Raw genomic sequence first — 22,376 nt, 5'->3', positions numbered from 1 at the left:
CCTTTTTAGCTTTAAAAAGTGAATGCCCGGGTCCTTGGCTATTGCTTAAACACTTGTGGATGGCCTGTTCCAATGCCCCCCAATGCTGGCCGGCACGAGAAACGAAGCAGAGAGTAATAAGGTTATTGATCACAATCACATATGTTGTTCAATAAGAACTCAACTTTAGAATTCATATATCCTGATTCCATGGTGAACAAGTTAACCACCTGATCAGAACTTGCCCTAAACAACTGTACAGAATCATAAACTGACAAGTCACACACTGTCACCCAGAGGATGACTTTTAGCATGCAGAATGAGGGCTCCAACCTGGAGAAATCTGGTCTTCTCTAAGAGAACCTTAACTGTGTAGTAATATATTTTAAGCAGCTCAAAAATATATGTCTATTTAAAATAAATGTTCTGTAGGTACCTCCTTTACAACATTGTCTTTATTGTTGGTACACTAGCACAACATTGCCTACAAAAAAACAGAAAAGGTATGGTAACCCAGATATTGCTTACAAAAAAGGACTCAATTGCTAAAATAAATCTGGTGAGTCTCTGAGGCAGTGAGTCAGCCCTCCAAAAAATTAATTTGTTACATTTTATTTCTATTGTTCAATTTATTTCTATAGTTTTATGAAAATGTGCTCATGAGACTTTGAGCTAGATAGATCATAGTCCATGGAAGGGGTATTGATTAGATTTACATGTGCAGAAGGTAAAAACAAAGTTGAATCAGAGCTGTATTTTTGTATTGACGTCAACCTAATCTTTAAATTGATTGTAAAATATTTTGGTACCGAAAATGACTACACTGCTGAAAAAATCTTGCTATCTCTAAGGTCTCTAGTTAGTAGATAGATATGGAGCCTGACCCAGATATGGTAGCTAGATTAGAAGATAGATATGAGCCAGATATGGCAGCTAGATTGTCCATCCTCTGCACCTGACTTTGGCATGGCAATTCTAGCAGTGATATGCCGGCTCTCGGGTGCTTCCATGGGGCAGTAAATGCACATTCAGATCACTCCTAAGCCTAAAATGAACATATACTAATGCCTTTGCTTTAAATGAAAACATTGTGTATGCCTGGATGGTTAAAAAAAGGATAACATGATCCCACTAACTCCACAGAAATGCTATAGGTGTATAATGTCTCCCTGAATAAGGAGGCGTGAACGAGGAACTCGATGCTGGGGTACCTGCTCTTCTCTCGGTGCATTTGAACAAAGACCCACTGTCCCACAGCAGGGATGCAGGGTATTATGGACTCTGCTACAGAGGGCATATGAGTATAATGCTACCAGGCAAATAGGGAGCTCTAGACTAATTGATGAGGGTCCCCCAACAATGTTTGGGGTCTGTGTAATATATTATTGTGGTGATAATTCTAATACATGTGACTTATATTAGTTAAGAAGATGATAAATACAAAATATAGGAATATACCAAAACTTGTGTGTTGAGACCTGGGGAGGTCCATTATTTATAGCCTACAATTGTAAGCCCTTCTGCGGCGAGTCCATTGGAGGTTAAAGACCACACACTCTTGAATACACACAAAATCCAAAGGAGGGGCTGGGCAATACCTGTCTGTTTTCAATTCATTCATGGTAGTAAGTATAGCCTTTTGGGCTTAGGAAATCTACCTGGATGTCACCCCAGAGTTCCATGATGTCATTTCTCCCCCACAGCCCCAAGGGATATAATGCATTTAATAAAGAGGGGTTGAGGTGACTTGGGTGTCTGATCACAACCGCAAGAAAAACCTGGATGGTCCCAATGGTCATTGATAGTGAAAGCGTTTGCCTTAATTTTACCCACTTGTTATTTGCTTTGAGGAAGTATTGTCATTCTGTCTCACTTTGTCACTACAAATGGAGACCAACTGCATGTAAATTTGGCTTGGTCCTGCCCCAATGTGACCCGTGCAGCCCAAACTCCTAGACCAAGTCTTCTCTGAAAGAGAAAAGATGAAACCCCAGACTGGCTTCAGTCTTTTCAGCTGCATCTGTGAGGTGCATCCTGCTACAATGGCACAGTGACCTGCATCACCACACCAGGGAATGACTGTCTCACCAAAGGCACCTGGATGAGAAAATCAGAAAATAGGTGAATGGTATGCTCAAAATAATCTTAACTGCTGTTAGTTAGTTACTCAACCGATCACCTTTTGTGCTGGTAATTCCATAAAATGCAGAACCTAGGGAGGGTCACTATGTGCTACAACAGGTAAGGAAATGGACAGGCTAAAGGAATGCAGTTTCTGTTGTCACCTGAACTGGATTTATGCAAATCAAGAAAGAATCTTCTTGACCATGATGACTGTTCGTATCTAACTGCTTTGCTTGAACCTAATAGTGAAGATTTGCAGTGTATCAAATCATCACTGTGAAGTGTCTGAAAAGCAACATGTTGGCCCATGAAAAACTCATAGAAATGTTAATAATACTGGGAATATGATATGCAGAGGGGTGGGGGAGGGCTGATGGCAGGGCCTGGTGAATGGCCATTCTCTGCGGCCGCCCCCCTCTTGCTCACTGCCTAATACTAGGTTCTGTGGCCAACCCACCGCGCCTGGCCCATTCCAGCTGTGCTCAGCAAAATGCAGCAGTGAGTAAAGGTAGCAGCCTCCTCTCCACAAAACGTTCCATGTTCACAGGCCTTAGAGGAAGCTGGGCCCTCGGTGCTAGACTTTCAGGGTCCAATATGTTTACAAAAACCTATGACTTCACTATCAGTACCCCCTAAACCCAGTCTGACTCAAGCTCATCCCTAAACCTCAAATTTAATGATGACATAATGTGTCACTGGTTGGGGGACTTAACTCAACGCCCTCAACTGATAAGTACAGTTCCCGAAATTCATGCAGAATCCACAAATTACAACAGGGGAATATCATGGGTCCACAACTTTCGTAGATCAATAACTCTGTACAGAGTCTGCAAACTACAACAGGGGATCCAGCGCGTGGCACATACTGGATTCGCAAACTTAAGATCGCGAGTTAGCAAATTCTGTGTAGAGATCTTGGACCCCAGCCTTCATTTTATTTTTGAACTTTGGGTGGTCGTGACCGCACCACTTTGGCCTAGGGGTCATGGTGTGCCCGCCCTTCCCTCTTATGTGCCCTCTAAAGTTTTTCAGGATGCAGGGACTGTGCTCCACATCCTGTGTTGACAAAGCAAGAGAACATTTTGTCTCTTGACCAGCCAATCTCTACCTTCAGGTTTGTAGACCCAGATTTTGACCCTCTATCCAAAAACAACAATTGGAGAAAAAAGCTACCTTGTCCAGTGGGAGGGCATTTTTATTATCTGAGTCTGTACTTCAGGGACTGTCAGTGGACTGATTAACCCTAGTGAAGCAACTGTTAATGGACTATGGGTGTGATTTAGAGTTCCGTGGAAGGGTTACTCCGTCACAAACATGACAAATATCCCATTCCCCATATTACAAGTGCCATTGAATATAGGGGCATATTACCAAGCAATAGCGATAATTATCGCTATTGCTTGGTTAGAGACAAAAATGTATCGCCGACCTGCGGCGATTTTTATCGCAGATAAACCTTGGTATTACCAAGGTTTATCGCAAATGCGATAAAAATCGGCCGCAATGCATGAATATCGCTGAAAAGTCCGCGATATTCATGCATTACAGAGCTAATGCTCTTAGCCATGTTATCCACCTACCATTGGATAACATGACTAAGAACTGCTCAGGGCAGGTGTTAGCTTTTGGAGATATTCGCGCTTAGCGTGAATATCTCCAAAAGTTGGTAATAGGAGATAGCGATGTTAGCGACTGTTTCCAGTCGCTAACATCTTGGCACGCCCACTTTGCATGTCATTAGTGATAAATATCACTGACATGCAAAGTGGGTCCCAAGATGGTCGCTATCTCCTACTAGCTGTCGCTAACTGGTGTTAGCGACAGCTAGGTAATAGGGAGATAATTTTATCTCCGCTTTCTTGGCTTTTAAAGCCAAAAAAGCGGAGATAAACCCCCTTGATAGTATGCCCCATAATGCCTTTGTAATTAGGCAGACAGGATATTCACCACATTTGTGACTGAGAAACCCATCTACTAAACTAACTCTAAATTATGCCTTAGGAGTCAAGATATCACTAACATTCATGCCACCAGGCACATTTTGTAACACCAATTTCTCTGAAACTACACAAACTGAGCAACACCTCTACCTTCTGTTCTGATTTCATGCCAAGTTTGATGTAATTCCATTCAGTGTTTTTTTTCTGTTGCTGAGAGCAAAGATTCCTATTGGAGTTAAAACAGGTAATGCTGTATTTTTGATCCACCCTTTATTTCACCATCCTGAGCTGTGATCTTCAAACTTTTTAATGCTGCGCTCCCCTCCTGGGGAAAAATAATAATTGGGCCCTCACCTCGAAATGTGGGATTTGAAGAATATTTGGGGTCCCTTCCTTCTAGCACCTTCTCCCTGCCAGGATATAAATGGCAAAATATGTTAGTGTTAGCCAAATACAGAGTGAATTACTGCTGCTCGCCCCCCACCCCTGAAAACAAAGCACTGTTATCAGCATAATGCTTCTTTTGGCCACAGCCTGGCACCACCACGACCACCAAACCCCCCTGATTATTTGAGCTCCCCCTTGGGGGCCCACCTTCCAGCTTGAAGACCCAGTTTGAGGGATCTGGATGGAATTTGGAACACTGGACCTAAACTTTTCTTTTGGAAAGTTTTGTGTAGACTTGTCAAACGGTGACAAAGTTATTTGTAACATGAAAAATGCCGGGTGAGCGAGTCTCTTTCAGTGATTTCCCAAGTGAGTGCAGTGGTTTCCCTTTGTTGTTTCCCCCTCACAGCTCGGCATTCCTAACCTTCCCTCCACCTCTCCAGCAAGTCAGAAAGAAGAGTGAAACGCACCCAATGAAGTTAAAGGAAAAAGCATCTCTCTAGTCTAGGTGCTCCTGATGGTGTGTGGCAACAGGCCGCATCCCCATGTACTGCCCACCTGTCTTGTGATGCCCTCACGTCTGCCAATGCCCAGTCTCTGTGTTCATATAGTCAAGACCAGGTGTCAACCTATGGAGCTCTGCCCACCCTGATCTGCACAATGGACATTCTTCAGAGATTTAAAAACAAATTGAAATTCTGTCTTCTCCCCCAAACAGGATAAACTTGAAAAACTATGATTTTGTGCCCTGTTCTAAATATAGCTCTACTTTCTTGGACATTCCCCTTCTTAAATTCAGAATGACTTTCTATCTGAAATCCAGGATCAATAAGATTCAGGGGTTGGTCCAATCAATGTCCAATCCCTCTAGTATCAGACTTGCACAGAGTGGCTTTAATCTGGAGGAGAAAATTACTCTATTGCACACTTCTAGGAGGGGGTGATTTCACCTGGAGATGCTCTGATGGAAAGGCAAATTGGCCGCTGACCGCAGGAATCCAGCCTGAAAATGAATCCCTGATTGCTAGCAGGTGATAAAGGGATCACTGTGTGAGCTGAGGAAGTATAAAGGTGAACATGAGCGGATAGAGTGGTTAGGAAGGGAGCCTGTATCAGTATACATCTTCAATCATGGGTATGCAGTGTGCAGATAAACATGAATATGATTAATCAATTTCAGTGATTTGTTTTTCAGCCCAAACCAACAAAAGGAAGGATGCGCATTCATTGCTTAGAAAATGTTGACAAAGCACTCCAGTTTTTGAGAGAGCAAAGAGTTCACCTTGAAAACATGGGCTCCCATGACATTGTCGATGGAAATCACAGACTGGTGCTTGGTCTTATCTGGACCATAATTCTTCGGTTCCAGGTAGGTGCGCACGTGCTGCATGACATAATGTGATATTCTACGCTTATATGATATCAAGCTCTTCACCAGAACAAAAGTTATTTAGGCCATATTTCTGGCTGGAGACCCCCAAAGAGACCATGCCATCCACTAAATATAAATACACATGATCATAGAAAGTCATTACTTTACATGGGTACAGCAGATGTGGCCAAATGTGGCTGGCTAATAGAGTACTCGAGCCTTAAAGCAAAATTGTGTTCATTAGCAGCAGTTTAACTTCATTTTAAATGATACGGTTGAATAGCGTGTGCTCTCCCTCTGTCAAATCCTGTCCAACATAAATTATCACCCAAGATCTGTTCCCACTCAAGATCATCTCCTGCCCACAACCAGCTCCCAAACACGATCTACTTCTGCCCATGAACAGATTCTACTCACAATCAGCTCATCCCCACCCAACCCCCGAAGGGTATCTCCCTCTCAAAACCAGCTCCCACCCAAGGTCAGTTCCCACTCAAGATCCACTTCTGCCCGAAACTGGCTTCTGCTCAAAATCAGCTCCCGCCTACGAATAGCTCCTGCCCAAGCGCAGTACTCACCTACGCTCAGGTTCCATGCAAGACTGACAGACTGAAGGCATTTATAAAGTGCTCACTAGCTGACTGAGTGTCTAGATGCTGCAAGATTTGCATTTCTCATACGCTTTCAGTGTAAGCCATGTTGAAATTGTGAGTGGGTGGGGAGACATTTCTCAAGACATATATGAAATGTGCTCTGGCTCCACTGGTCTTAGGATTCAATATAGCAGGGAGTGAATTTGCTACATGTGGTCCAGCTACTTAATAAAAGGAAATTGAACAGCAAGGTGAAAATTGTGGGCATATGAAACATACCATGACTAAAAAAGGAGTAGAAACTATCTTGATACTCACAGAATCCAGGAGATGTGTGAAAATAAAAAAAGGAGTTTCAGTAGGGTGGGAAATGTATTTATTTAAAGAGATGGTGGCAAAGATAGCAAGTAGATGAGTGAAATTCCACAAAAAGTATAAGTATTGGCAACGCCAATAGGACTGGCTTGCATTTTCAGTCATGACTAAAGCATTGAAGAATCACGCAACAGTAAAAAAAAGATTGCTTTTTGTATGCTCTGTGTTTATGAGATAAAGAAATAAAGAATTTAATATGTGATGATTCAGTTTACTTTTGAGATGTAAAATAGTCCCTTGCATATTGCAAGGCAAGCACTCTGTAGGAGTCGGAATGATACACCAAAAAGCCAATAACCAACTCGTACTGTAATATTTTGGTAATAATAGGTCTTAAAGACAGCTGTGCTATGGAGCCAACCCTAAAAATATCACAGACATCTAAACAAACTTTACAGATAGTTATTGTGATGGAGAGTGCAGATGTGGGATTATCAGACTGAATGGAGAACAGAAAAAGTATTGTTCGACTGGAGAAAACAGACTTATCGATGAAATAATTTTTGGTAATCGTGCCAGTGAAAACCATTGATCTTTGTCTAGAATTGAAAATGAACATATAGAGGTGATGGCTTAAAGGCCTTTAAAAGGCTCAGACTGGGACTAGCAAAATCAATGTTGATAAAGCAATGATGCCAGAAGGGACACCTCCTAAGAATCTCATGGAAGATACTTGGAAACCCAGCTGACAAAACTGTTATCATTCTCTTGAGGCAGGTCGTATGATTCTTGTTTGTTAAATTCTCTCACTGTAGATTTGTCACCTTCAAATCAACTGTTGATAAGGAGGTAAATATATCTTATCGACAAAAATGTATTTTTCATGAAAGAGATGCGTAGTCTGTGCTATCCATCCAACTTGTGTTGAGACCGAAGACACAGATTTGTTCAGATTCCTTGCTATGACAACATCTGTGATAATTAAAAGAAGGAACTTTCTCACAAACCTCTAAATTCGCTGGTCTCCAACCTCTCATATTTTTTAGATACAAGACATTATTGTTCAGACACAAGAAGGTCATGAAACCCGCTCAGCTAAGGATGCATTGCTTCTCTGGTGTCAGATGAAAACTGCAGGGTAAGCTACCCCTCAGCAAATAAGTATATTGGTATGTGGTGCTGTTTAAGACATATTTTAATCACTTTCCTCCAAAAATATCAAGTAGAATAGGCATGAGAGATCTGATGCTGGTACTTGACTAACATATCACATCATTATATGCATTAAAGTCTATATAACTAATTTAGCTGGTTCCAAGGCAAAGACAAAACGTGGACACTATTTGTGTTTAGATTTTGGATTATAAGGCCCATTAACCTGATGACTTAGTCATGAGTAACTGTAAAATGTGGTTCTATAATGACATTGAGATGTTCTGATGACAGGGAATAAATAAATAGGCTGAATGCCAAGTGGTTTGAAATTGTCATCAGAATCCTAAGAAGGAAACATTGGAGCATGCATTTTTGATATTACTTTAATTGGCAGATACAGTGTTTATTGAAAGTAGTTAGCGGAATACTGCACTAAACAATGGGATTGTCTGCAACGTTGAGTTAAAAAAATACAAAAATGTCTATTTATGTTAGTCAGTAGGTGGGGCGTAAGTGAAGTGTTTTTGCTGTTTAAAAAGTTATTTTGAACAGGGCGGCTCGCAGAGGAGTGTCACCCTACTGGCTCAGAGCCTGCAGGTGTAAAATAAAACAATATTCTGTTATCATTTTATTTTTCACCTGCTGTTTCAGCCAGCATGGCCATGGCCATATCTGAACTGGGGTGGAGTGGAGTGCAAAAAACGATGGATTTAGGCCCAAATCTCTGTACTGGGGTGAATGTGTGACATTGTTCTGCATTCTGTCCATCAACTGTTGTGTTTGCATTTGTTACCATGAGACGGACGGGTATGCTCAGACGTGAGTCCCGTGCTCTCCACACCACTGGAGTCAAGCTATCCTGGCTGAAGACGGCTGATAGCCAGACACTGGTTCTTGGATGCTTAATTCCGGTCCAAGAAAGACATGGCTTGGCAGTTCGGGCTGGACTGTTCCCATGAGGCACAGGGTCATGGCTGATTTGCATATGGCCATGTCTGAACTGGGGTGGTGTGGAGTGCAAAAAACGATAGATTTAAGGCCAGATCTCTGTACTGGGGTTAATGTATGACATTGTTCTGCATTCTGTCCATCAACTGTTGTTTTGCATTTGTCACCCCGAGTGGGATGGGTATGCTCAGACGTGAGTCCCATGCTCTCCACACCACTGGAGTCAAGCTATCCTGGCTGAAGACGGCTGATAGCAAGAAACCGGTCCTAGGACGCTTGATTCCGGTCCAGGAAAGATATGGCTTGGCAGTTCGGGCTGGACTCTTCCCATGAGGCACAGGGTCAAGGCTAATTTGCATATGGCCATGTCTGAACTGGGGTGGTGTGGAGTGCAAAAAAACGATGGATTTAGGCCCAGATCTCTGTACTGGGGTGAATGTATGACATTGTTCTGCATTCTGTCCATCAACTGTTGTTTTGCATTTCTCAAGCATGAGAGCAGCGCAGTGATTGGCCTAAACGGGCTGGTTTGCTGCTACGCCCAGGAAAGGGAGTCTGTGCTGTTTCTCCAACCCAGCTATTTAATACAGCCGGGTTGGAGAAATCTAAGTGTGCATGTGTGTTTGGCCAGCCTGAGATGGCCAGCCAAACACACATGCGCACTTAGAAGTGCACAAACCAGTCCTCCCCCCAAGGCCCGGCCCGCCCCTTCCTACACACTGGCTGAACCAGCAGGTGAAAAATAAAACCATATGAGAATGTCATTTTATTTTACATCTGCTGGCTCTGAGCCAGTGGGGCGACGCCCCTTCACCATTGCGGAGGAGCCGCCCCTGAACACAATGCACAATTACCTTTAATCTTCATTATTCAAATGGATTGCCTTGCTTAGAAAAAGAAGATGGAATGATTTTTGTATGGGAAATCAAATTAAAGTATTATAGCCCTATAAATATTTTGTGTTTTAGTGACATGCTAAGCCACAAATCATAGGGCATGCTTACCTATTAATTATTGATGATTTTTTTTTCAAGTTATACATTGCATCAAATGGGTAATATGCTGGGATGGGGGCATTCCCAAGAACTAAGGATTTTCAAACCAATCCTAAACTTAAAATAAGACACTATTGTTGTTATGCACATAGATGTGTGTGGCTATGTAGTATGCACTCGTGTATAATGCTAATGTTCTTTTGATATTTTTATAGCTATCCACAAATCAACGTTACCAACTTCACGTCTTGCTGGAAGGATGGTCTGGCATTTAATGCACTGATACACAGGCATAGGTAAGAAAAATCATATAACTGCACCTAAATGTAAATCAAATGTAAACATGACCATTTTTGTATTGCAAACTTTGGTGCTGTATCTTAAACGTCATTGTATCTCACATCTGCCTGTTTTCAGGCAAAAACTCAGATCATTGCATGTGTTCATTGTTGCTTAAGGTAGGAAGACACCAGGAGAACCAATAAGAGCTACTTCAATAAAACAACTTTTGTTGTTTTCATCGAACCCCTTTGACCACTTTCAGTCCTGATAAATGTGGGGGTAACTGGTCCGGGCTGAAAGGCTGCTGCTTAGTTGAATGAGTCCGAACACTTCCGGGGTGACTACATTTGGACCATGGGACCCAGGGCTGACCTTATTCACCCATTAATAGTAAGGGTCACCCAAGTTTTTGAAATATTCACGATTAATATGAGTATAACAAATTTACCTAAGATGATTCAAATTTGCGATTGTGTGCGTATTTGTTAATTATCTAGTTAGATTTTACAAAATATGCGTCACAGAATCCAGCAGAATTTGGCATATTACTGCAGTCTTCTGGCCTGCAGCTGCATCGCATCAGAGTACATGTAGGCCTATTCTCAACAGCATTTTGGAATACTTAATACAGTGTTCCTGCAATAGTCTTTTACATACTCTTACATACTAGTACATGCCCCAAAACATTTAACATGGAAATAAAATAGGACTATTCAGGAATTATTCATAAACTAATAGTACAAATATAAAAGAGTGGGCCCTCTTAGCACTTTTAGTAGTGCAGAGTTGGACATTTTACTAAGGTATGTAACAATATTAAAAGAGTACTATTGTAGTACTATTTCCCATACTTATAAATGCTTTTGTGAATCATCACCAATGTGTGTGGGTGCAAAGAGTCTGATTTTGAAAACATGAAAGTATTTCTTCCCTTTTGGATCACTCATATTCAAATTCAAAACTCAAAGGTACTCAGAAATATTGCGCAGCACCCTTGGAGATGTGCCAGATCATGCACCAAAATTACTTTGTGTCAAAGGGCCCGATTCACAGAACTAACTTAAGACAAAATCCTAAACTTACTACTTATTGTATTCACAGAAGTTAGGATTTTATCTTAAGTTTGTCTTAAGACAGACTTAAGTTAGGATTTTGTCTTAAGTCTGTTTTAAGACGAACTTAAGACAAAATCCTACCTTATGTGAAAACCAAAAGTAGTAAGTTTAGGATTTTGTCTTAAGTTAATTCTGTGAATCGGGCCCAAAATAATTTGTCCAGTAGTCATTGAATCCATCCTTTTCAAAGACAGCTTCACACAAACTGTACATCAATGAGAGACAAATACAAACACACAACATAAGATGACCAGAGAACACCAAAAGTGGATAAAAAAAGTTCATGAATTTGATAACCAGAGGATATGTGAGGCGAAAAGATGGCACAAAGTATGATACTATTGATCTCAAATTTACGAGTGGCCTGGTGTTTGAGCTTATATTTATCAGACCCGATAAATTCCAACTCTGATAAGGTTGAATTTATTTGATTTGATAAATAACTCCCCATTAGTAGTCTTTCCTCAAAAAAGGGGAATAACATTAAGATTTTGGTTCTCTACACCGCAAAAATCTGCATATCCTGATATTTACTGGGCATTTTTCAATCTATAAATTTCAGCAGGTTTGACCACAAAAATTATATTGGGTGGAAAACTGCGGGAGTGCTGTGTTAGCCGCCAAACTCCTAATTGAGATATGTGTTTGAACAGGTTTTACCACACATATCACTGTTAACTGGCCACTTATAATGAGGGGCCAGGATTTGGTATATTTATGAACTTAGAATTTTGTGACTAACTTCTGCCCCTAAAAAGAATGGGAAAGAATTATCCGGTCTCTTAGCGTTGATGGAATAATTCAGTTTTGCTTTTTTAGACTAGATAACACTGCTTTTTAGTTTGGGCTCTGTGAGTAGTTATGGTCACCTACTGCATCATAAGAGGCATCTCCAGCTCTATCCACTTCTAGAGAAGAAGCGAACAATTCACAAAGATAAATGCAAAATGTGCATCCAAAATATGTGCCATGAACATTTTTCAAAACGTGCAAATCCCCGATTTGCAAAGGGAATTTGCACAATTTGATGGTAAAATCCGACTTCCACCTTCCAAATATTCAAGAGCTGAGCTAGTGCGCACCTGCTACTCGTTGGTCTTCTACACACTATGTGGGGAGTTGAGAGGCGGAAACTGAGAGCTAAGAGGGTCCAGTCCCAGAATTTCTCACAATTTCCAAGAATTTATTTTCACAGCGGCAGTCCTCCCCTTTGCCAGTGCCATACCACATCCAGCCCCAAATCTAAACATATGCATAAATACGCTTTTGGGAATTCTCATTTTAGGATGCAGCTACACAAGTTTCCCATACTTTTGTGTATTTGCTTAAATGTGCTGTGTGCTAGGGAGGCGCATGTGCACAAGATCAAATCTCCTGTGAGTTTGTATCAAAATGCAGTATTGGGTGAACAATGTATTACAAATATTTTTACTACAGCCTTGGTTCACAAAGTTAAAGCTTTTTTCATAAATCCTTGTCATTTTCAGACCAGATCTGATAGATTTTGAGACGCTGAAGAAATCGAACCCCCGGCACAACCTGGAGAACGCTTTCAATGTGGCAGAGAGACAGCTTGGCATCACCCAACTTCTTGACCCTGAAGGTGAGTTACTTAACTACGGGAAATACACCAGGGGCTCCATTATTTGTCCTGATAATACCGGTGGTAATCCTGGAACTGGTATTGCAGATACCTTGTATATTAGTAATACTAGGTCAAGTACTTAATTTGTAAAAGAAGGAGTGCCGGTGCCCAAAGATCTAATTTGAAGCTCCTACCATCATGTCAGCGCACCAAACACCAAGGCTACTTAGTCTTGAATCAACCTTATGCCTCTTTAATCCACTACCGGAAGCTCCCTGCTCCTTTATCTCACTTTTTCTCTTCCTCCTTCTTTCCCCTTTGTGTGTTTTTTCCTCTATTGCTCTCGGTAATGTCCAGTGAGAAAAAATAAGTACCTGTCACTCAAAATGAGTGTCGGTGACTCCACCAGCAACCACCAACTCAAATTAACACTGACTTAGTTGGTATTACCAAATTATTGTAACTCCATATACGCCCCTATGTAATGAGGCAGGGACTGGAGCTAGTACACCTGTTTCCACGTGTGAACCTGTAGTTCCAGGCCTTTCTCCTGATTCAAAATACTCCAGGTTTAATTTGGAGGATATGTCCCTGGGAAACAATATAATAATAACATGTGGCAATTTCATTTTGGGTTGAACCTCATGTTTCTGCCTTAAACACAATAAAAGGCATTGCACTGAGGGTAAGTCTGCTGAAGAAATCATTCATCCACCCGTACCCATCAATCCACCCACTCATCTGTTTTATCTGTTTATCCAACCACAATCATCAATTATTGATCCACCCACATACTCCTTCTGGATTTCAACCATCCTTGTTTTGTGGGCGTATGCCTGTGTGTCTTTGCTTGAGTATGAACTGTCTGTGTGCCTCTGTGTGTTTTCTTTGCTCGTACATGTTTCAGACGATCTCCTGCTTCTTCAGGGCATTTGTATTAGATCATTTAAATTATTGTAGTTCCAGATCCGAGACCTTTTCTATATCTCATGCTCACTATTTGCTGACACTTGCACTCACTCTTTCCCCTATTCCCTACCCGCCGCGGGATGCTCCGTTAGCGCAGAGGGAAACCGGGTACTCGAGCCGCCCACCAGCTGCAGCCGCCATCTTAGGGCTGGTTGGGGACGCGCTCTAGCTCTCCCCGACTTCCGGGTTAGAGGCTATTTAGCCTTCACTTGCCAGGATGCGCAGCGGACGCGCGCAGCGGGCGCGCACCGAAGACGCGCCTAAGACCAGCCCGTCTGCGCCCGTCCGCGCTAGACCGGGCCCAGGGTCCAGTCATGTTGCCCATTCTACCATTTATACGCCACAATCTCTAAGACAGCTACAATATCCTCCTTTTCCATTATGTCCCATTGCCGTTAGGCGTATCAATTCTCTGGGTCTTAAACGCTCAGCTACCCCCGACCTTAGTATTTGCAACGTACCTGCTCCCTCCATTACAAGCAACCAGACCATCAGGGTAACATATCTGAACACACGCTCTTTAGTAAGGCATCATGATGAGCTTTTTATTCTTCTGTCCACCAATAAGCCGGATATACTTCTGCTAATAGAGACTTGGCTCACCTCTGAGTCTCTCCCAGACATTTTGGCCACCCTCCCACCCGACTATTACATCCTCCACGCTGATCGACCGGGAGATCGCCCTGGGGGGGGGGGGTAGCTGCTATCATCTCTAAATGTCTTAACTCTTTTTCTTCATCTTCCCTCCCTATACCTGAGGTGGATAACCTGCTCCTCAATCTCCAAACCAACATGGGTGCCCTTACGCTTCTGCTTCTTTATCGTCCACCATACCCTATGACATCTTTTTCCACTTGTCTGAGTGAACATTTGTCAGTCCTATTGACACACCATGCCAGTCTCGCCCTTTTCGGTGATTTCAATTACTGGTACAACGATCCTAAGGCCGGTTCTTCGGCTACTGAGTTTTTTGATTCACTCCACAGTTTGAACCTGATTCAACAGGTATCTTACCCCACCCACTTCAAGGGTCATATTCTCGACCAGATCTGGACCTACAACTTAACATTGTCCGAGCCAGTCATTTCCCCTTGTGTCTGGTCGGACCATTGTTTAGTCGACACTATCATCACAGTCGCTGGCACAACCCCCGCCCCTCTTATGGCTGGTGGTCTTGCCCGGAAGTGGAGCGCACTTGATTCCCAGGGGTTCCTTACGGTTTTGGCTGATACCCGGCCACGTACGAACCTCACTGACCCCTCTGACATTAACTCACTGGACAGAGACATCAGCACCTGGTTAAAGTCGGCCAGTGATCAATTCGCTCCACTTACGAAATTTCCCTGCACGCGGCATCATTCCTCTCACAGATGGTTCACGAATGATCTTAAGCAACTTAAATTGAAAGTGCGCCAGCAGGAACGGATCTGGAGGCGTACTTACTCCGATTCAGCTAGGCTGCTCTATATCTTGGTGCGGAGAGAATACAAAGCTGCCATCATCTTAGCTAAATCTGACCACTTTTCCAACAGACTCTCGTCAGCGGTCAATAAATCCAAGGAAGTCTTTAAGGTCATGAATGAACTCACCACGGATGACAGAACCCTCCCAGCCCAGACCCCTTCCCAAGTGACATGCGACGCTCTAAACCACTTTTTTGTTGAAAAGATTATAAAAATAAAAAACTCCATTCCTTCCTGTCCTCAGTCATACATTTCGGAACCTTCTTCCGATAATCCCCTGACCTTCATGACCTTTCCCGCCCTTGATTTTACTTCCTTAGCGGGTCTTGCTAACCGGGTTCAGTCGGGTTCCCCCAACGACTGTTGTCCGCCATCAGTATTGCGGGATATCTGCCTTAAATTACCGGACGACATTCTATCCCCACTGAATGGCTCTCTGGGGAGCGGCATTGTTCCTAACTCCTTTAAAAATGCCATTTTAGTGCCCCTTCTCAAGAAACCCGGAGCTGATCCCGGCGATCTCTCAAATTTTCGCCCTATTTCTCTCCTTCCCTACTTTTCTAAACTAACAGAAGCATATGTCACCCGTTGTCTCTCTAATTTCATTGAGACTTCTGGCTACCTGGAGCCCAACCAGGCCGGTTTTAGACCCGCCCATTCAACTGAGGCTGTTATCCTCGCGGTCTTGGATACACTGAGGAGAAACGCGGATGCGGGCATCCCTCAAGTCCTTGTACTCCTGGATTTGTCTGCCGCATTCGACACGGTGGACCACAACATCCTTCTCCACCGTGTTGGCCAGGCAGGCATACAGGGTACTGCCCTTAAATGGATTGCGTCATTTCTAACTGGACGTACTCAGGCTGTGCGTCTGGGCCCGTACACCGCAGCAAAAACCTCCACGTCTTGTGGAGTACCCCAAGGCTCTTCCATCTCGCCATTATTATTCAATCTTTACCTCCGCCCACTTATCCACTCACTCAAGAACTGGGACATCACGGTATATAATTATGCCGATGATTTGCAGATAATTTTTCCCCTCAACTCTTCCAATGCTGTTAACACCTTTCGCACTGCAATGATTCACATCCTACATTGGATGAATGAGAATCAATTAAAGTTGAATCCAGGAAAAAACGAGCTGCTCCTTCCCGGCTCCAGTTCTGCTCACTGGGGTCCACAGTTCTGGCCCTCAGAATTTGGCCCCCTTCCACCATCGGTCAAATCAGTGAAAAGTCTGGGCGTGATCATTGATGCAGAGCTTTCCTTGAAAGCCCAAGTGGGCGCTGTCATCTCGTCCTGTATGTATCAGCTGAGAAAGATCCGTAAAGTTAGCCATCTTTTACCACCTCCTGCTCTAACTCAGGTTGTCATCTCTTTGGTTCTCTCCCGCCTGGACTTTTCCAATTCCATCTACCATGGCCTCCCTCAGTCTCTGCTGCATCGTCTCCAGGTGGTTCAGAACCAGGCGGCCCGGCTCATCTATAAAATCCCTAAATGGCAATCGGCAAAACCCCTGCTGCATCGACTTCATTGGTTGCCGATGGGACTAAGGTCAGCCTTTAAGGTAGCCTGCCTCACTTACAAAGCCCAGCACTGCACTAGTCCTGCATTCTTGCAATCTTTAATTACCTCACATCGCCCGTCACGCAACCTCCGTTCTCCTCACCTTCACATGCTTGTTGCCCCCAAAGTCAAAACCAAGAAGTACGGCGGCCGCCGCTTCTCTCATCTGGCCCCTAGCCTTTGGAATTCCCTCCCTCTTTTCATCAAGTCAAGCACTTCCCTTTCTATTTTCAGAAAACTGCTTAAGACATTTCTCTTCCCCTCCCTAGGCTAATCTGGTCAGTGTCAACTCCTTATTTTCCACCCTGTTATAAAGAGCGCCAGGAAACCTTTGGTGACAGTGCGCGTTACAAGAGTCATTTAACATAACATAACATAACAAAAAATCAGCTGAAAATCAGAAGATGTCACCATCCTTCTTGAGCTAAACTATCCAGCATTCAAAGAGAACTGCATGCTTACCACCACAAAAGCAAGATATACATCCCTTTGATAATTCATCAACAGTCTTCATACCCCCTACCTGTAAACACACTTTACACTTTAGCATATTTACCAGCTCTTTCAGTATTATCAGGGTGTGGGCCTTTGGTATTACCACCTTTTGAAATGTTTGATTAGTCATGTCCAGTGGTTAAGCCTTGGTCTGGTCTGGTCTTGGATGCTTGTTTCTGGTCCAGGGAGGACCTGGCTTGGCAGTTCGGGCTGGACTGTTCCCATGAGGCACAGGGTCAAGACTGATTTGCATATGGCCGCCAGGTCTAAACTGGGGTGGCATGGTGAGCAAAATAATGATGGATTTAACCCAGATCTCTTGACTGGGGGAGAATGTTTTGATTTGTTCTGCATTCCGTCCATCAATTGTGTGTCTTTTGGTCTGGTGGACAGCCACCTACATTAGTTAATGAAAGATACATTACCGAGTTTATGTCTCAGGGTGGAGGCAGGAGAGGCAAGACTCACACTCTATGGAAAGAAGGTGAGCACCCACAGAGTTGAAAATTGATAGTTATTCATAAACTTACCCAGTGATTTTTCATACCCAATTTGCTCATCTACACTTGATGCCATAAAAGTTTGTCATGTGTGTGCAAACTAAGAGTAAAAAACTTAGCACAGACATAGAGTAGTACTCCTGGAAATGTATTGGGTTTCTAGAAATAATCCTAGGCATGCTATGATACCCAAGAAAGTGACACATGTTCTTAAATTGAAGGAGGTTGTGCACAATCGGGAGTTTAATTACTTTTTAAATATGCATGTGAATCACCACTGGGAGACTTCATAGACAGTCCTATCTATTCACCAACATGTGTCTCTGTCTCCTCAGCAGTTTGGCTAAATAAACCTTATTTTACAGATGTATTCACTGAAAATCCAGATGAGAAGTCCATCATCACCTATGTGGTGGCGTTCTACCATTATTTCTCCAAGATGAAGGCCCTGGCTGTCGAAGGCAAGCGAGTTGGCAAGGTAAGTCAGGCAGTACTTGGTTTCTGATTTTTCTGTTCGTTATTGGAGGTGGGCTATTAAGCAACCATGCAACCTCCAGTTCAGTGAGCCAAGGCTTTAGATTCTCCAGACATTTCTACCTTCATTTGTAATACTCCACTGTTTACTCTATAAACCAAGTAAGTCTCTTGGTACCAATTTGTAATTTGCATTACAATTATTCTGAATTAATCATATTTCACCTTACCTTTGAGCTTTTAGAGATTGCCATCAAAAAGAAAGCTCCTAGTACTTATAGCATATGTTTACTTTTTAAAGCTCTACCCTGGCCTTGAACCAGGATAGGAGATTGCAGCGATTTTACAAAGAACACGAGTAATACCTACAGCAACCTTACGCTACGAGGTTTGGCGTAAAGTGATGTACTAGAGATCTTTAGGCCAATATGTATTTAGGAGGACTCTCCCTGTGGATCATAACCTACACCTGCCCCACAAGCCTCCCACAATGAAAAATAAATGAAGAAATACATTTATTTCTCTATTGGGTTTATAATTCAGGTTGTGGCAGCCCTAACTGAATATCTATCAAAATCTGTTATACAACATGATGAAAAGTGATATGAGACTCTCTGCCAATGGACCCAAGCTCCTACTCATTGATAACCTGCAAGAAGCCCAAAACCGTCCAAAAACTTATGAAGCCCAAAACCGGTTTGTGGTGGTCTTTGCTCTAATAGAGGGGACGTAGCCTGGTAGTATGGGTTGAACTGCTTCTACTGGTGCATGAATAAGGTTGATTTGCACAAGATTGCTTCCTTTATAGAATGGTACAGTGAGCAAAATGGATGGACTTGGTAGGTGGTCTATTGTAATTAAGAGTGGCTGAAATTAATTAAATTCTGATGCTACAGTCACTGCCTGAAACTAGCCTGGTAGGAGATGGCGTGGGGGGATGTGGAGCCAGAGATGAAAAGGCGGGAAGACAACCAGCAGTAGGGTAACAGGCGGAGACTGTGTTTGGGGTCTGCAGCAGGTGGGAATCCAAAATAAGGACAAATGCAGCAAAACTGCACAAAGGTCAATGATCCTCCAGATGTTCTAGACTTCTAGGGGGTCCCTCTAGTACAGATGGATGTCTTCCCATGGATGAGATGGTTAGGGGTCCTCACTAGACCCTAGATGGCGAGCAGTGGCACATGCTTATTGGGGCAAAGCAAGGGCCTTAGGATTTCTCAGATGAAATAGTGCAGTTTATCCCATTGCCATCTCAGGGAGGTCCTGTTATTTATAGGATTTCAATGTTACATATGTACTGGTAGCACAAGGTACAGTACCAGGCTCCTAGAGGAACACTCTGGATGGATCACTTGATGCAAAGGAATATAGAGACCCTGGTGCTCTGGCTTTAACAACACTACTCTTCCCAGTGTTACTGTCAGTAGTAAAGATCAGTACCTGGAGAAGTTGAGATCCACAACCACAACAGTCGGGATGCCCTTGGGAGTAAAACACAAAAGCATGAGCTTAATGCTAAGGAGCCCGCCCCCAATCAATGTATTATGTTAGTCTGTGCATACGCCTCACGTACACATGAAGACCAGATCTCCAGGTGTAGCGATGGTGCCTTCCTCAAAGTCAAGCCACTCTCATTTGTCCCTACAGTCTTCCGATTGAATGCATCGAACAACTGCAAAAAGCAGCAAAAACGCTATCCACTGACTTGATTAGTGACTTCCGGATTTAAATATCCATAGTAAAAAACTGATTGATCACCCTTATGCTTATGAATATGCATATGAGTCCCATTCAGATCCATAGTATGGAAATCTAGCTCATGAATAATAACTTTGCAGATCTTACATTTCTGACTCGAGTCACCCCTCGAGGATTCATGAATTGTCGGTGCCTCTTTAAAGGATTAATGTATCTGGTTGGAAATGTGAACCTTCAAAGGAGGCTTTCCCTAGGAAACAAAACCTTCCTTCTTAGGTTCGTAATGAATGATATGATCTGTTAATAAGGAGCTTTTTCGCTGACATCATGTTATACCAGGTTCTGCCTTCTAAACTAAGACATTTTGCACGCGTGCCACACATTCCTACACACAGCTTGGGCATTTCGGATCTATTGGTGGACCTTATCCCATTTTTCAGCCTGCTTTGATTACCTATTTAGATGTAAGTTGGGTGTTCCCATACGAATATCGCGTGCACTTCTAAGTTCTTGCACAGGGTTCTAGTATGCTACTTTGTGAATGTTCATACAATTATCATTTCATGTGCCCTGCCACTCCTCCGACACTTCTCTTGTTCATTGTTATGACCCTTTTAACTCACACCTTTCACACTTAACTCCTATTTATGAGCTTGTTTCAAAATATGCATATATTTTCTAGAAGAAACTTAAACATTTTCCTGCATGACATATTGAATTTCATTTAAGTTATGCATGCATACTTAACTGAGGAGTAAGTCGCACTTATACCAGAAAAAAGCTTTGAACATTTAGTCCATTGGTGACTGCCCCTGAATAGAAGAGCACATACTCTCATGTTCTGGGCAGTTGTGCTTATCGTCAATCCTAATAGATTCATAACTGGATTACTGTTTGAGTAAAATCAGTGCACCATTGTCAATGCCCCAAGTCCTACGCCTGTGAAAAATAGACCTAAACAATAATTTGAAAAATAATATGATAGCAAATTTGGAGGACTAGTGAAGGAGTTGTCTCAAAGAGTGAATTTGGGGTGATAAGACGGTAGATGGTATTATTATATATCAGCTAACCAAATGCTGTATCACTGAAGGTTTTGGATCATGCCATCGAGACAGAGAAGATGATTGACAAGTATGGAAGACTGGCATCTGATTTGCTGAAGTGGATTGAAAAAACCATTGTCGTCCTCCAAAGTCGGAAATTTGCTAACTCGTTGACTGGCGTACAACAGCAGCTCCAATCATTCAGCACGTACCGAACTGTAGAAAAACCTCCTAAGTAAGTAGAATCTTGGGAAATGTGGGTGCAGAAGCCATTGTGGGGTTCATGTTAGAAATTACTAAATTAAGTAACAACATTCCCTTAATCAATGGAAGTAGTCTTATCTGTGTCCTTGTCTTTTATATACCACAAACAAGGATTTATGACTTATCGGAGTCAGGGCAGCAGACATGACATCCTAAACTACATTTCCCCAGTGACGTCACACAGTTGACACCTTACCACACTCTTAGATTATCAGTGACCTCTTTTTTCTTCTGAGAGGTAGGAAGTGCAATAAGTAGGAACATCTCTTTACTTTTTGTTTCTCTATCACTACCTTTATGACTTCTGAGGCCAGGATTACAAGGGGGAACAAAGGGCAAACAAAGGTAGTAGGTACTGCCCCTCACTCGTTCTACTTGTCCTCCATATTTTTCGTAGATGGGGACTTGCTACAGTGACAGAAACACAAGGGGCAGACCATTCACAGGTAGACGTAGGGATGATACTGTATTAAGTCAAACATGAAAAGAGTTTGGGATCAATACAAAAAGGCATTGACGAGTATGTAAAGTATTGCTCAAACATGAGTTTGTGAATTGATCGATAGTACATACTGGCTACACTCTGAATTCCTACTTCTATTTCACAGTAATTAAATATACACCCCCTCCCAAATTTTCTGTTGCCTAGTAGTGTTGGATGTATTCAAATATGAGTTGTCATATATTTGAAGCATTGTGATTATGAATATGTGTTATTGAAGAACATGCTGACTCACTGTGGTGAAAGGTTTGCGTTCTAAAAAAGAAATTAACTGTATTACCAAATATAGCAATGATGGAACTGTCAATCCTAAGAAACCTCCTGATTACAGGAGAGGAAATATATTATTACACAGGATGTCATGGTACTAACCTCTGGATCAGCAGCATTATCCAGTGCATTTAAAGCTCACCTTTTCCGCGCAGCGGTGACGCGCAGCGGTAGCGCCTGACTCGCGCCTGAGTCGAGCCAGAGTCTGCCCATCTGCGCCCGTCAGCGCTAAGGAAGTGCGGTGTGCAACAGAAACCTCTGTTCCTTACTATGGCCACCTCTACCATCAGGTATGGTAGAACAGATCTATTAGCCTTACGGTACCGACTTCCCATCTGT

General features: G+C 42.7%; 1 protein-coding gene across 1 annotated transcript in view; it reads left to right on the top strand.

The window, feature by feature from the left end:
- The window catches only part of SPTB (spectrin beta, erythrocytic), a 280,750-nt gene that overhangs the window by 103,665 nt on the left and 154,709 nt on the right, over positions 1–22,376 (top strand). The window contains exons 4-9 of the mRNA XM_086937103.1: positions 5,626–5,799; positions 7,757–7,848; positions 10,024–10,104; positions 12,693–12,808; positions 18,149–18,261; positions 21,049–21,236. Coding sequence (XP_086793229.1) covers positions 5,626–5,799; positions 7,757–7,848; positions 10,024–10,104; positions 12,693–12,808; positions 18,149–18,261; positions 21,049–21,236 — 764 coding nt within the window. The remainder of the gene's footprint in view (positions 1–5,625; positions 5,800–7,756; positions 7,849–10,023; positions 10,105–12,692; positions 12,809–18,148; positions 18,262–21,048; positions 21,237–22,376) is intronic.

Source organism: Lissotriton vulgaris, chromosome 9 (assembly GCF_964263255.1).
Source record: "Lissotriton vulgaris chromosome 9, aLisVul1.2, whole genome shotgun sequence".
NCBI lineage: Eukaryota > Metazoa > Chordata > Amphibia > Caudata > Salamandridae > Lissotriton > Lissotriton vulgaris.
The sequence above is the reverse complement of the archived record's forward strand: the minus strand, read 5'-3'. Positions and strand labels throughout refer to the sequence as shown.